This window comes from Equus quagga, chromosome 4 (assembly GCF_021613505.1).
Source record: "Equus quagga isolate Etosha38 chromosome 4, UCLA_HA_Equagga_1.0, whole genome shotgun sequence".
Taxonomy (NCBI): domain Eukaryota; kingdom Metazoa; phylum Chordata; class Mammalia; order Perissodactyla; family Equidae; genus Equus; species Equus quagga.
This window is the reverse complement of record NC_060270.1, coordinates 7801-22875: the sequence shown is the minus strand read 5'-3', so window position 1 is coordinate 22875 and position 15075 is coordinate 7801. Positions and strand designations below refer to the sequence as shown.

At 38.1% G+C, this 15075-nt stretch overlaps 1 protein-coding gene across 1 annotated transcript in view; it reads left to right on the top strand.

Annotated features, from left to right (window-relative positions):
* Positions 1–14342, top strand: part of PROS1 (protein S) — a 65522-nt gene extending 51180 nt beyond the window's left edge. The window contains exons 11-15 of the mRNA XM_046659464.1: positions 3640–3807; positions 5066–5234; positions 8767–8915; positions 10901–11126; positions 13979–14342. Of these exons, the coding sequence (XP_046515420.1) occupies positions 3640–3807; positions 5066–5234; positions 8767–8915; positions 10901–11126; positions 13979–14139 (873 nt within the window). The 3' untranslated portion in view covers positions 14140–14342. The remainder of the gene's footprint in view (positions 1–3639; positions 3808–5065; positions 5235–8766; positions 8916–10900; positions 11127–13978) is intronic.
* Positions 14343–15075: the final 733 nt, after the last annotated feature.

Below are 15075 nucleotides of genomic sequence, written 5' to 3'. Positions count from 1 at the left end.
GCCGTCTTTAACTTTTGCCTTTTTTAGTGGCTGTCATTGGTGCCTCTCTTCTAGGTCAGAGATTATTAGCAGGCATAACAGTTTATGCAAAGACTCCACTGATCAAAGACTATGCTGGATACCCACAAATATTTTTTAAACAAAAGAGAATACACATAGTAACAAAATCAAAAAGTTAATTCAAGGTCGGCCTGGTGGTGTAGTGGTTAGATTCGTGTGCTCTGCTTCAGTGGCCTGGGGCTTGTGGGTTCCGATGCCCAGCGCGGACCTATCCACTGCTCATGAAGTCACGCTGTGGCAGTGTCGCACATGCAAAATAGAGGAAGACTGGCACAGATGTTAGCTCAGCGACAATCTTCCTCAAGCAAAAAAGAGGGAGATTGGCAACAGATGTTAGCTCAGGGCCAATCTTCCTCACCAAAAAATAAAAAGTTAATTCAAGTTTAAATCTTAGCATATAGGTTAATAATTTATATAAACAGTATATACTAGCCAATACCAATCAGATTACTTAGAAACTAGCATTTTTAGATCATCCTAAAAATGAGACTTTATGTTACTAATCAAGAACATTTTAGGGGCCAAACTCCTGGCTGAGTGGTTAAGTTCACGTGCTTCACTTTGGCGGCCCAGGGTTTTGCCAGTTTGGATCCTGGGCATGGACCTAGCACTACTCATTGAGCCATGCTGAGGCCACCTCCTACATAGCAGAGCTGGAAGGACCTGCAAGTAGAATATACAACTATGTACTGGGGGGCTCTGGGGATAAGAAGAAAAAAAAAAGAAAATTAGCAACAGATGTTAGCTCAGGGCCAATCTTTAAAAATAAAAAACAAAACAACACTAATCAAATGTATTAAAATGGAAGTTTTTTTGGAGAAGAAAAAGTAATCCCTTGGAGAAGGGATTTCTGATAGTCTATAGTGGGGAGAATTCTTTTCTGTAATAGAGTCATTGCTGCTTTCAGCTGAGAGATTAGCTTCACCCTAGAATGTGGTGCCTGCAAGAGACACTTTCTATGCCTATGGGAGCTGAGGAGAGGTCCATGCTGAGAAGCCATGTGAAGTCATCACTAAATCATTTCATTCATCTGTTTACCCACTCATGCACTCACATATGCAATAACTTTTTTTTTTGGTGAGGAAGATTGGCCCTGAGCTAACATCTGTGCCAATCTCCCTCTATTTTGCATGTGGGACTCTGCCACAGCATGGCTTGATGAGTGATGTGTAGGTCCGCACCCTGGATCCAAGCCCATGAACCCCAGGCCACCAAAGCAGAGTGTGTGAACTTAACCACTATGCCACTGGGCCGGCCCCCATATATTCAATAACTTTTAGTGATCATTTCTAAAGTGCTAAATTCCTGCATTCAAGTGCTAGACCTGTAGCAGAAGGTGTTCCTTGCTCTTGAGCTTAGTACCGCACAGTCTAGTAGCTGATGCTGCCTTATGAACTGATACAATGTGATGTGAAATGTGTTACTGAAGAGGCAGTAATACAGTACAGTGGAACACACATGTGGTTCACCAAAAAGAGGGCTGTCTGTCCCTTGGCAGCCATAGATTTTGGCCTCCTAACTCTGAAAGCATAGTGTCTGCACAGGATCAGATGCAACTGTCAGAGAAATCACTAACATTCTCTGGCTTCTCCTGGTGCCCTCATCAGTGTGACTTTGCTGCTCCATCTTTCCTACATCTGTATCTAGAATATTTGATGCATAAGCTATGCCTCCAATGTGCCGAAGAATTTCACTGCCTAATGTCCCCAAATCAGCTATCTAAAATCACTTTTCCATTAAAAGAGAGCAAACAATTTTTTTCCACTGAGTTTATACAAATTGAAAATATCAGCTGTTTGAAGGAGAATTTAGATACATTTCTAAGTAGAATATTATTATGTATAGGAAGAAGGTAAATGTTTGCCTGTGAGTTGACATCATGAGTTGCAAGTAGGGTTCACTAAAGAGTGGGGCCATGAAATTGGTTATCGTCAGTCTGTGGTTCTAAACTCTAGCTTGTCCAATGCCCAAATATTTATAAGGCTCCTTTACTGTCCTATAATGAAATGCGTAAATAACATAAGCTACTTTCACATATCACTAATAGAAACCAATATAATGCTCTATTATATAACAAAATACAGGAAAGTAATTTGTAATAAAATAATATATATTTCAATATATGAGTGCTCAAGTACAATGCTTGTCAACGTTTGCTCCTATGCATGGAACAACGTGAAAGCTGCAAATGAAGACTCATTCTGGGGTGTTATGTGGGCAACTCAAATACCATAAGTGCATAAATGGTATTACCAGGAGTAATAGTAATTTTCCAAAATGGTGAGAAAGTCTAGGTAAAGATCCAAACAAAACAAACATTAATCCATCCTTGGTTTACAAGAGTGTGACATTCTTGAAAAGTTTAGTGAATGCTGAAATTGTGCAACTAGTATTTTGTGTTTACATATACACAGACTCAGATGATTATAAGAGTAAGTGTGCCCTACATGAGTACACAGTAGGGGTATTCAGAAAGCCTGCAGGATATCAGATATTTTACTATTTATTTTGCATGACTATCCTGCATCTTGCAGTGTCAGCATAGCTCCTCCTCGCTGTGACAACTGAAAGTGCCCCCAACCCTGAATTTCCCAGATGCCCTAGAGTGGGGCAGTAGAGCCCCCATTTTGAAATATTTGCATGGCTAGAGGGAAAAGGTCTGGGGGCTGAGCTTTGAGGCTTATTGTAGAGATTGAGAAGAAGAGGGGGATCCGGCAAAGGAGGCTGAGAAGGAGTGGTAAGCATGTGGAGAAGCAAGTGGCCTGAGGTCCTGGACGCTAAGGCAGAACATCTTTCAGGGAGGGAACCGTCATTAGACTGAAAGGATGCTGGTGGGCAGTGTTAAGGACAGAGTGTTGACCGACTTTAAATTGGTAAATGTTACCAAATTTATTTCACTGTAGAGCAGCTTTTCTCCTTCTGGAGTGGTGCTGCCATATGCCTGTTACTGACTAGTAAGTGAGTGCTGCAGTGTCACACGAGGAGCTTGCAGCAGTGGTTCTTTGACTTGCCTTCTGGGGAGGACGTTTTTACTGTTGTTTACCATCACTTCCAACCTTTTTTAAAAACCCAAACTACTTTCAAAATTGGAAAACCCAAATTTAGTTTTATGTATTGTGCTTCCTTATGACTTCAATTACTTTTGAATTTTGAAATATAATTTGCATGTAGTGAACAGAATACTGGATGCACTGATTTCTCTTAATTCATATTAATAATCTATTTACATTATTTATTCCATATGTCTACTATCAGACAATTGGAAAATAAGAGAAAATAAGAGTTAAAAAATTTTAAAGATTTTTTAGAGTAGCTCACTTTTTTTAAACTTAATTTTATGCCATACTGGGATTGAACTTTAAAATATGGTATTCATTTAATTTTAAATCAAACACATTTTTAAAATGTATTTTTATCACTTTTATAATAATTTGACATTTCAAATGGGTGGAAACAAATTAGTAGTTACATTATGATGATTACTTTGAGTACTGGGATAATAACGTGATTTCTCAATGTTAGTGTTTCAAAGGATAGGCAGTGATGTCTGATTGATAATTTTCGTCTTTTTAATTGTAGGTCTCTGTGGAAGAATTAGAATACAGTATTAGTGTAAAAATAGCTAAAGAAGCTGTAATGAATATAAATAAACCCGAAAACCTTTTTAAGCTTACAAATGGATTTTTAGAAACCAAAGTATACTTTGCAGGATTACCTCGGAAAGTGGAGAATGCACTCATTAGACCGGTAATGATTCAAGCTTATAACATTCGTCACGGATGAATTCCTTTTGTCTGAAACAGATTTGTAGATGTGTTTTTCTGAGAGTCAAAAGAAGTTATTTTGTTGAATATACCAGCTGTGACAGCTTGTATTGGACGCGGAAAAATACCATTAGTGATGCTTGAGCCCGTTTAAATCCCCAACATTACTCACACAGAAGGAGATTTTTTAAATTCTCAAGCATCCCATCAATGTTAACATCACAATAGTCCATATTCGGCTATTAAACATACAAATACGTGTAATTGAGTCCAAAAACACATTATTTTGTAGAAGCCAGTCAGAAACTTTCTTAGGTCTATTTTAGGACTAAAATTTAGCACGTAAGTTGGAACTTTAAAAAAAAAAATATTTGCTGTGAGTGTAACTACATCCTGTCATAAATTGAGGTCAGATACTACAGGTGATTTTCTGAATATGATGTTTGTCTAACAACCGTGGAATAGGCTTCATGGAGGAGACTAATCTCTATCCTTACAGAGCTTTAAAAACTTTATTTGAAGTCATGGGCCTGCCAATTACACTGGCTGATTTCACTTAAATATTTACCATTTTATACCCGTCTTTCACTCATGGCGATTCATGTTTACCTTAACTTTTAAAATATTTCTGTGATATAAAACCTGAAGTCAAGTTAAACCATGTCAGAATGAATACACTTGTCCTTTGAAATTGATAAATCAAGACATTTTAAAAGTAAAATAAATTTAAAAAGAATCAACTATTTATGAAATGCCCACCACATGTGTTGAGTCTGACTGGATGCTTTGGTGGAGGCTAAAGAATGCAAACACTTTTGTTCATGAAGAGACTTAGTGTCTGATGGCAAAATAAACCTATGTTGTAAATGCAATTAAAGAAAACAAGAAGCATCTTAGAGCCCAGGGCCACAGGTGGAAGCATATGTGGAACCTGAGAGCAGAAAAGTTAACCACTGGGTCATACTGGAGAGGAAGGTAGGGCTTGAGGTGTTAAAAACCATTAGGAGCCCAGTGGAGGTTTGTGATGGCATAAACTCGCTTTTACTGAAAAAGACTCTATCTGAAGGACACCTTGAAAAAAAAATTTAGATAAAATTCAAAATATTTTAAATATTTTAAAATGTCATCAAAGGAAGTGTTTTCCCTCTCAATGAAAACCTACAGCTATAATCACTTAAGCCACTTGTGAGTCTGACTTGTTTAAGTTTGAAATGCACTCGACCTACATTTTAATTTGTTAGATTAACCCTCGTCTGGATGGGTGTATACGAGGCTGGAATTTGATGAATCAAGGAGCTTCAGGAGTAAAGGAGATTATTCAAGAAAAACAGAATAAGCATTGCCTTGTCTCTGTGGAGAAGGGTTCCTACTTTCCTGGTTCTGGAGTTGCTCAGTTTAGCATCAACTATGGTAAGTGATTTCCCATTTCCTCTCTCTTTTTTCATTAATGGCTAAATTTACTCTTTGACAAACAGCAATAATTCCTTCAGTAAACATTACTGAGTGCTTACTATGTGCCAGCACAATATTAGCATATTCATACTGTTAAAGACTTTTTATAAAATGTTTCCAGTCTATTGGCGGCGGGGGGGAAGTCTGTTGAATATGCTTATGTTATTATTTAAAGATTATTGGCACATAAGCTGATTAACTTTAGGTAAATTCAGTTGACCTGCTGTAAGGTTCACTAATTTCTCAGTTGTACTGAGTCTACTGAGTAATGCCTTGAAAGGATTCATCTTCATTCCTAGCATTTCCATTTGGTCCTTTCTTAAAATGTTCACCTCTCTTGTTGAAATTTCCCATCTGTTTGTACATGTTGTCTGCCTTTTCCACCTGTGCCTGCACAGCTTATTAATCATAATTATTTTAAATTCCCTGTCTGATAGTTCCAACCTCTGTGTCATGTCTAAGTCTGGCCATGTTGATTGCTTTGTCTCTTGACTATATTTTGTTTTTCCTTGCTTCCTTCTGTATTGCATAATTTTTGGCTTAAAGAGGGGCATCTTATATAGAACAGTAGGGAGGGAGATAAATAATATTTATGTATGGAGATGAGCACATCTCTGCTTTTGCTAGGCCCTTAATGAAGGGGAGTGAATCAATCTAGTCAAGAGTTGAGCTGCTTAGGTTTTTTGTTTCCATAACTACCCTTCACGTTCCTTTAATATCACCTTGTGCTTAGGGTAGTGGCTAATTTGCCAGAGGAGTTTTCTTAGTAGCTGATCCATCCTCTGCTTTAGGTATTCCTTATATGACATGCCTCAAGAAAGTGTCTTTCCAAGGTCTTGCCTCACCCCAGAAGGGTGCTCTTACTAGTTCCTTGGCATTTGCTGGCATGGTAGAGGGGTCTGAAGGTCTGAGGAGCATTCCCCAATGTTCTGGTACAGATTTAGTCCTAGGCAGATATTGTATCCCTGGGTCTCAGGGAGGTGGACTTTTCATCATCCCCTCCTCACCACTAGTAGGGGAGCTATCTAATGGTCAGGACCCAAGATGTCTTTCTACTCCTTCTCCATGGTAAATGGTTTTATTTTGTTGCTTGTTTGGTTTTCCTCGTTTCCCTAACTGCAGGTGCAGTGGGTCTTTGCATGTGTTTGAATGGCGAGAAGGTTTGTTGCCTTTTCCCCAGTGCTCTAAGTCTTCTGTGGCGTGGAGGAGACAGAGAAGGATCCGGGTGGGACTTTGTGCCTTTCCTGCAGGTTGCTGCTCCTCTCACCCTGGCCTGTGCTGGGAGGGAAGCTTTCTCTAATCTCTTTCTCTGCCTCTGGTTTTTCTACTGAGCACCCAGTAAGGTCCGTGAAGAAGAACCTGTGAATAGGTATGAATTTCCCGTGAGTCTGCAGTTCCTAGGGCTTCTATACGCTCACACCAACCCCTACTTGTTAAAATTTTTACCTAAATCCTTCTTACCAAATTGTAATACATCTGGGGTCTGCCTTGGGTGAGAGAGCGCTCTTCTTCTTCTCTCCTTGGAAGCACCTGTCCTTCTTCAGGTTGCTAGTTAGTTGCTCTGCAACCTCAGCTCTTTGAGAGTTGAAGAAGAGTGGCGATTCTGTGCATACTTGGTCTTTTGTTGTTGCCGTGATGGTGGGAGCAGTGTTCTTTCCAGTCTTCTACTGTCTAAGTGGGACGGGAAGTCTTGCCAGACTGACCCCAGGTTTTTACCTTTATAAATAATACTTTGGTGATGTCCTTGGACATGCATCCTTCAACACTTATGTGATTAATTCTGTAGGAGAAAATCTTAGTTTATCCATCAAAGGTTGTGCAAATGTATAATTCCTACTGTTTGATCAGATTCTCTCCCAAAGATGTTTGTCAATGTATACCTCTACCAGCAGAAAAGGAAAGTTTATGCCTGAGATTTGTTTCCAATCTGAGGTTTGAAAAATTAAATCTTACAGTTTTAAATATTATTATCCCAATTTCTACTGAACTTGAGTATCTCTTCATATGTTTATTAGCTAATTTATATCTTTATTTTATTGCGTTCTTCGTCTTTTTCTGTTTAAGGACTTCATTATTTGAGCTACTAACACCTTGCATTATAAATTTAAAGTTAATTTGATATCTCTGCTTTAAGAAAAAATCATATTTTAAAAGTATTTATTTGCAGCCTAAAAAGGTATTACTAGAGTTTTAAGGAAGAATCTTACACTAATACTTTTTGTCTTCCTAACATAAGTTAATATAATGTCTTTAACTTTAGCTATGTTCTGTATATGGAGGGTATTTTTAAAAATGTTTTAATTGAGATGATGACTGAATATAGGAAAAAACTGGGCCCACAATAATTGGTTCAAAGGAAAAAAATCTCTGGAAAGAAAATGAAAATAAGAGTTATGTTGTATCTGAAAAAATACTTTTATAAGTAATTGGTTATTTCATGGATAACTTGAAAATGATTTACTTTTTAATAAATATTTAATATTATAATTTCTGTACATTTGCATGTACATTTTAGTTTGAGTCTGTCAATATCTTGTAGTAAATTTACTTATTTCAAGATGATTATATATACGTAATTTTTTCTCTTGGGTGGGAATTAGAGGATTATAACGAAAAATGTGATAGCTTAGATGTGGCTAAATGGAAGAACATCTTGTCAAAGGAAAATTGTTTTCTCCATTCGCATTCACACTTTTAAAGCCTCTGAGTGGCATTTGGGCTTTATATATTACTTCATATTAAATAAGGAAGACTTCAGATTGTGAACTAATATTTTTAGGAATCAAACTATTTCAAAAACATTGATTCAACAGATATTCATTGATTGACTCCTCTGGCACACAAAGTGATGGTGGAGACATGTGGGCTGCATTCTGGGGCCAGACATTTAGTCTGGTAATTAGGACAGATAGTGTTGAGTATTGTGAGGAGAAGAGCTCCTGTTAGAATTTCACAGTTAACTGTTAACTTCAGAGTGTGTCTCTACCATCACACTACCTGGCTCCCCTGTGTTTAGAAGTCCTGCTTTTCCCTCCCATCGCTCTAACCTGACCCCTTTGTGGGTGAGGGGTGATGGGGGCGTGCTGGTAGCTGTACTCAAATTTCCCTCAGAAATGCTGCAGTGAATTGGCTGTTCTTCATTTAAATGTGGCCACTCTGAGATCTGAGCGTTGGTGAATGTGCACGGCAGAAGGCAGACTTGTTCATGAGCAAACAGGGAAAATCCATAATAATCCTAAACTCCACAATCCAGAATGCTGTTTTAGGAAGAAGAACAGGAAGATGGGGCTCCGTTTATGTGTTTCTTGTCTGCATTTAAATTTTTTTCTTTTGTTTTGTTTTGCCTGGGTTATATAGATTGTTGAGAAAGGAGAATTAGAATCTTTAGTATTACACAAAAATGTCTTTGAGTATTAGTAAGATTGTAATAATTCCTATGGGTGCACTTGAGGAGCACATTGATCCTGCTTCTGTTTCATTCTTTAAACAGATAACACATCCAGTGCTGAGGGCTGGCACGTCAACGTGTCCTTGCGTATTCGCCCGTCCACCGGCACTGGCGTCATGTTTGCCTTGGTTTCTGGTAACACAGTGCCCTTTGCCTTGTCCTTGGTGGACTCCACCTCTGAAAAACTTCAGGTAACTTTAGTCTAAACCTTTATGATACTTGTTTGTTTGTTTTTTAATTTGTAAAATGGATATATTAGCAGTATTTACCTCAAAGTGTTATTTTGAAGATTAAATGAGATAACTTATGTAAAATATTTGGCACAATCTCCAGCATATCATTAAGGACTCCATAAATGTCTATGATTATGACTTTTTTCCTGACTTATTTCCAAGGTCTGAACCAAGAAATAACGGGAAGAAATTGAATAGCCTATTGCATCTATAGCTAAGATTAGGCAGACTCACACATAGGCTGCTTGGAGCTTCCCAGAGTACATGGACATCCACCCTCGTGTAGAATCCTTGAAGTATCATGAGAATTAGTCTCTACTAACAAAATCGAAGTGAGTCTGATTACAATCCACTCTCAGATATTTAGTGCCTAATTATAATGTTTTGTGCTTTCTGGCACTCTTAATCCTTTTTCCCATGGGTGAATTAGGAAAGACTAGAGAAAACTAAGCCCAGTACACTTGGCTTCTTACTGGGAACTCTCATTTGAAATTAGGAGGAAAAACAGGGAAAACTCTTGGATAGAAGGAAATATGAGAGTTATCGAAAGATCTGTATTATTCAGCCTTCTAATATAGGCTAGTAGTTCTGTTCATGTGTCATCTGCAGTGGAGTCCAGCAAGTTAACAGCACGACGCTTGTGTTTGCGCCAGACTGGCTTGGATGCTCTCTGTAGCTTGTAGAAAGAGACGTGTAGTTGAATAATGCCTGTAGTGATAGAAAGGGTGCTGTAGGCAACTTAAAAGACGATCGTGGGGAGTTTCTGACCATTAAGCACAAGCAACCTGAAAAGATTCTGCCGAGACTTTATCTCCAGTCTACCAAAGGAGCTTACACATCTGGATTTCAGCCTTTTGTTTGCTTGTTTGTCTTTTTTTTAAACAAAATGGAAATCCTATCTTCAGCACTACATTTGTGAGGTACAGGGGTTAGCACATGCCACGTCTTTGATATTTATTTTATCTTTTCTGTTTGTCTCCGTGGCTCCTCCTTTTTGCTTGTGGGATTGCCTGCACAAGGTCTGTGCACAGTGTTTCATGATGTCATCCCACGTGCTGTTGACAATGTATCCCACATTCTGGGCCATTTCCTCAGCTAGCCATCTGTAGGGCTTGTCGTGAGTTCAGCAATACAGACATGTATGACATGGTGACAGATCTTCTCAGATAACCCTTGTTGGCCAAGTATAGTCTTCACTTAAAGTCGGCACTTCAGACTATCCTTCTACCACCTCTTAACCCCCACCCCCCAGTTTAGAGTCGATTTTCTCTCTTACTTTTGTGTTTGCTCTGATGCATAGAAGCTACAAGCATAGACCATTCTCAGCAAGGTAAGTAATTTTGTGTATCAGCATTTTGAAAAGTTCAGCAAAGTGAGTAAGTCCTCTCCTTTGAGAATCTTCTGGTAAATACTCTGTAACTTGCTGCTTACAAACCCTGGTTTTTCTCTCTGGGCTTCTTCACTCACTTTGTCCCAAGTCTACAGGATTGCTTGTGTGGCACAAAAACCCATCAGTCTTGCTGGCTTGTGTTTACTAAAGCTCTTTAAATTTTCCAAGTCTCTTCCCCAACAAAAAGTGATTCAACTCCTTCCTCTTTCATATGTAAGTTTTGAAGGTAGGAAGGCTCTTGAACAGAGAAAGACTGCTTAAGACACTGCTGTAGGTTCTCACTGTTGGTAAAACAACTGTTGGTTTATTGAGTTTTCAGAAGCCAAAAGACATTTACATCTTAGCTAAACCTGGAGTTTGTAAAACAAATGTATATTCTAAAATTATGATTATTTTAATAATTAGTAATTTTTCATTTAAACTTGGAGGCTCTATCATGCCTTTTCTTTTTCCTCATTGAAATTCAGTTTTTGGATTTCAAAAACTCATAGGTCACTCTGAGTGGCATTACCACTAGTGCTTGCTTATATTGAGTCTTTTCTCTGTGCTTCAGGATATCCTTGTATCTGTTGAAAGTATGGTAATATATCAGATAGAGGCCCTAAGTCTGTGTTCCAATCAACAATCCTATCTGGAGTTCAGAGTCAACAGGGACAGTCTGCAGGTGTCGACTCCACTTAGAAACGATGTCATCTACTCTGAAGACCTTCCAAGACAATTCGCCAACTTGGACAAAGCGATGCAAGGAACAATGGCCACTTACCTGGGTGGCCTTCCAGGTATCTGCTTACTTTCTCTTCAGGTTGAAAAAGTATGCTTTTAATCAAATTGATAGTATTTTAAATATGTAACTTTAGTAAATGGGGATCAGAAAGGAAGACAAAATTCCAGTATCCATTATTCTTTTCCTGGGGACTTGTATTGACATTTTATTGATACATTTAATGGTGAACTGAAAGTCAGGTTTGCTGCATTTGACTGCCCTAGCCAGAAACGATTTATTATTTCATTTCATCCTCACAATAGTCTTGCGAGTTCAATATCTGTTCTTCAATTCATCCGTCATTCACCCAATATTTATTAAGAACCCTCGTCCTAGTCACTAGAGACGTGGTAATAGACAGGTAGATGTGGTCCCTGCTGCAGAGGCTTTTACAACCCAGTGACACAGGCAGGGAGTAGAGCACCTGATTGTGATTCCTCCTGTGAAGGAGAATGTGGGTTGCTTTCATAGCCTGAAAATCAGGACATGATCTGTTTGTGGGGGCCAGGAACAAGCTCCCCGAAGAAAAGACTAAGATATAAATCTGATACTAGAAGGGTTAAATAAAGTTAACCAAGTGATGGGGAGGGGATTGGAGTCAGTATTCAAGTAGAATGTCCATGTGTGGGCAAAGTGGGAAGGGTTGATACACTTGGCCCTTCTGGAAGATGGTTACGGTGGAAGCATGTTGAGCAGGGGAGATGGCAGTGCGGGATGAGGCTGTGAACTGAGTGGGTGGTGGTGCGATTTGTAGACCTGGTTTAGGGTCCCAAGTCTTATTATGAGAGTCATGAAAATTATTAAATAATTTTGGATAAGCAAGTGATACATCAATATTCCAGTTTTAAAAATCCCCCCGTGTGAGGGATGGAGATGGACAGGTGGAGGCAAAAGTGAGTGAAGTGGGTTGGGGGCTACTGAGGCATCCAGATGGAGGAGCAGTAATAATAACAGCAACAACAGTGTCCTACCATCAACTGGTGCGTAATAAACAGTCTGGGCACTGTTCAGAGTGCTTCAAACGTATCAACTGATTCAATTTTCAAAATAGTCTTGTGAGATAAGTATTGTTATTATCCCCATTTTACAGATGAGCAAGATGAGGAAGCTGCTGGACTAGAGTGAGGGCAGTGGAGGTGGTATACAGTGAATAGATTGGGGGTATGTGTGAGAAACTAAATTAACAGGATTTAATGATTGAAAAGCAGGTATAAAGATCTCTTAGGTATCTGGCATGAGCAGTTGGTGTGGGTGGAGATTGCATTTACCAAGATGGGAAAAACTGGAGGAAAAGCAGGTTTATTTTTAACTTAATATTGGAAATTGACATCAACATTTTACTTTAAATGGCAAAAAAATTGAGGCAGAAAGTTTTTTGGAAGTATTTTCAAATGCCATTTGCAGGTTATTCTCATGGAGAGAATTCTGAGTTTGATGTCTGGACTTCTAGTAACCTTCACTATATTACTGTAACTGCTCAGGATCTTAATTTCCCACATATAGAAATTTTTCTGGGTTTTGGGGCAATATAGGAGTAAATAGGCTCTAAGCTTTATAGATAGATATAGATAGATGGAGTTAAGTTAGCATGGTTAATTATTAGGAAGTATAATTACAGTTCAAATGAATGAATTCTCTATTAGAACTTGCCTACTACCTTATTCACAAATTAATTGAATGCAATTTTAGGAAATCAAACAAACAATGAAGGAGTTTAAAAGAAGTAAAACTATCAAAATTTCAGTGGTTCTGGGACTTTGGAAAAGGCATTGAGAACTGACTTCAGGCAAGATGTGTTTAGAAAAAGAGTAAGGAAAAATTGAGGGGAGCTGAAAATTGAGATATTGAGTGACTATGAGATGGATAAGTTATTAATTGATATGTAAAATAGGCATGTTCAGTTGCATGTTGTGAATTAAAAATCAGGATAAATTGATGATTTTGAGGATTTTTATAGTAGTGGCATAATCTGTGATACTCAGACCAACTTGAGAGGGTTTTTTAAAAAATGCTATGAGCCCATAGAAAAGTATGGACTTTATTCACTGTCTTGGAAAGTTATAGGTGGAAAATCTGAAGTATATATATTTTTTACATAAGGTTCTAAGGGAGAAGACCAAGTGCTGAAGAATGTCCATTGGGAATTAAAATTCATGAAGAGGAGATGCCAAAAAAGGAGGGAGCAAGTAGAGAGAGGGATGTTTCTAAGATGAACCACAGTTCTTAGGAATTCAAGGGTGTTACCTTAGCATTAAGTTTGACAAAGAGAGTGAAAGTGTAGAAAGGCCCAAAGGCCCTAAACTGTTCCCTGAAGCATTATTAAAATTGTTATTTTTTAGAACACCGAACATTACATAAAAGTGAATTTCCTATCATGACTTGCCATTGTATCCCCAGCAAGAAACTATTTCTTTGGAAAATATAGAAATCTGCTTTTATTCTAGCAATAATAAAAGAGATGTATGTATCATGGCATTTAAAAAAGATTCCCAAGTAGCTATAATTTGGAGATGAAAAATGATTTAACAGTGCTTAGTTGCTCAAATTTAAAGAGAAAATGATAAAGTAGAACATCACAAGTAAGAATATGCTCTTTTCTACTTTTTTAAGTGTGTTTATCTTAGGTTGGGATGGAACTGTGTTAGTGAAGTCAGAGGAACTCGTGACATGCTGAATTCAGTGCCAAGCACAATACCTTAGGTGCATAGGAGTTACTTAATGTCAATTTATTGAATAGAATTACATCATCAACTTCTCCTTTAGGATTAAAATTTGGTTGGAAATGGGAAGTCTGAATAATTCCTCTAACTGTAAGCAAATAAGATGCTAAAAGTCTTGGGCTAATACTTCAATATTCTGTTTTTACAGATGTTCCATTCAGTGCCACACCCGTGAATGCCTTTTACAGTGGCTGTATGGACGTGAATGTTAATGGTGCACAACTGGATCTGGACGAGGCCGTTTCTAAACACAATGATATCAGGGCTCACTCGTGTCCATCAGTTTGGAGGAACACGAAGCGTTCTTAAGGCATCTTTTCTCTGCTGATAATATCTTTTTCCTGTGTGTAATTATACTTACGTTTCAGTAATAGCTAAAGGATTTCACCTACGATGTTCAGACCTTGATAATTTTGTGATACGTTGACCTTCCTGGAATTTTAAAAATGTTCTTTTTCAAGAAAGCAAGATTCTCTTGTGATATAAATAACATTAAAAAATTCTTACCTCTGTTGCTGTCTAGAAATTAAATAATGAAACATATAAAGATTTTTAATTTGAATCTTTGCTACAAATGACCGTTCTTTATTTTTATGTTTGTAAAAGTAAAATTTAATTTTATCACCAGGAAATAGTTTTTAAATATCTATTTTTCTGGGAAAGCAAGAAAGTAGACCCAAATGAAAATTCTGTGACTAAATACCATTGATCATGGCAGATGCTACTTTATTTGTCTATGTTTTTTCCTGACGAAGATGGCAGATGAGACAGTGGCCTATTAAGTAGGACTTGAGGGGGAGGCTTTATTCCAGAGCAGTTCCTCAGGAGCATCAGCTTTGGCTTCTTCTTTCTTTCACCCGGCTTCACCTTTGAACCAGAAGCTTTACTGAATTAGGAGACAAATTGGACAGATTTTCATGAGAGCAGCACATGCTTCTTGCTGGCTAGTAATTGGATTTGATGAGGACGAGATACCAGATTGTGTTGGAATGGGTGTGGAAACCCGGGGTGGGTATATTCCTTAAATTTGGCTGTGTGGGTCACACAAGCTCTAGATCAGAAAAGGCAGACCCAATGATGGAAAGAATGAATGAGAGAATGAATAATGTGAAAGTTCATAGTTTTCCTTGAATCCAACCTTAATTTCCAGAGTAAGCTGCCAGAATCTGACTGTTGAAGGGTGAAAACTAGAGCAGATTTTAGTGAAAGGATAACCACAGAGGGATGCAGTTAATGCTATGTATT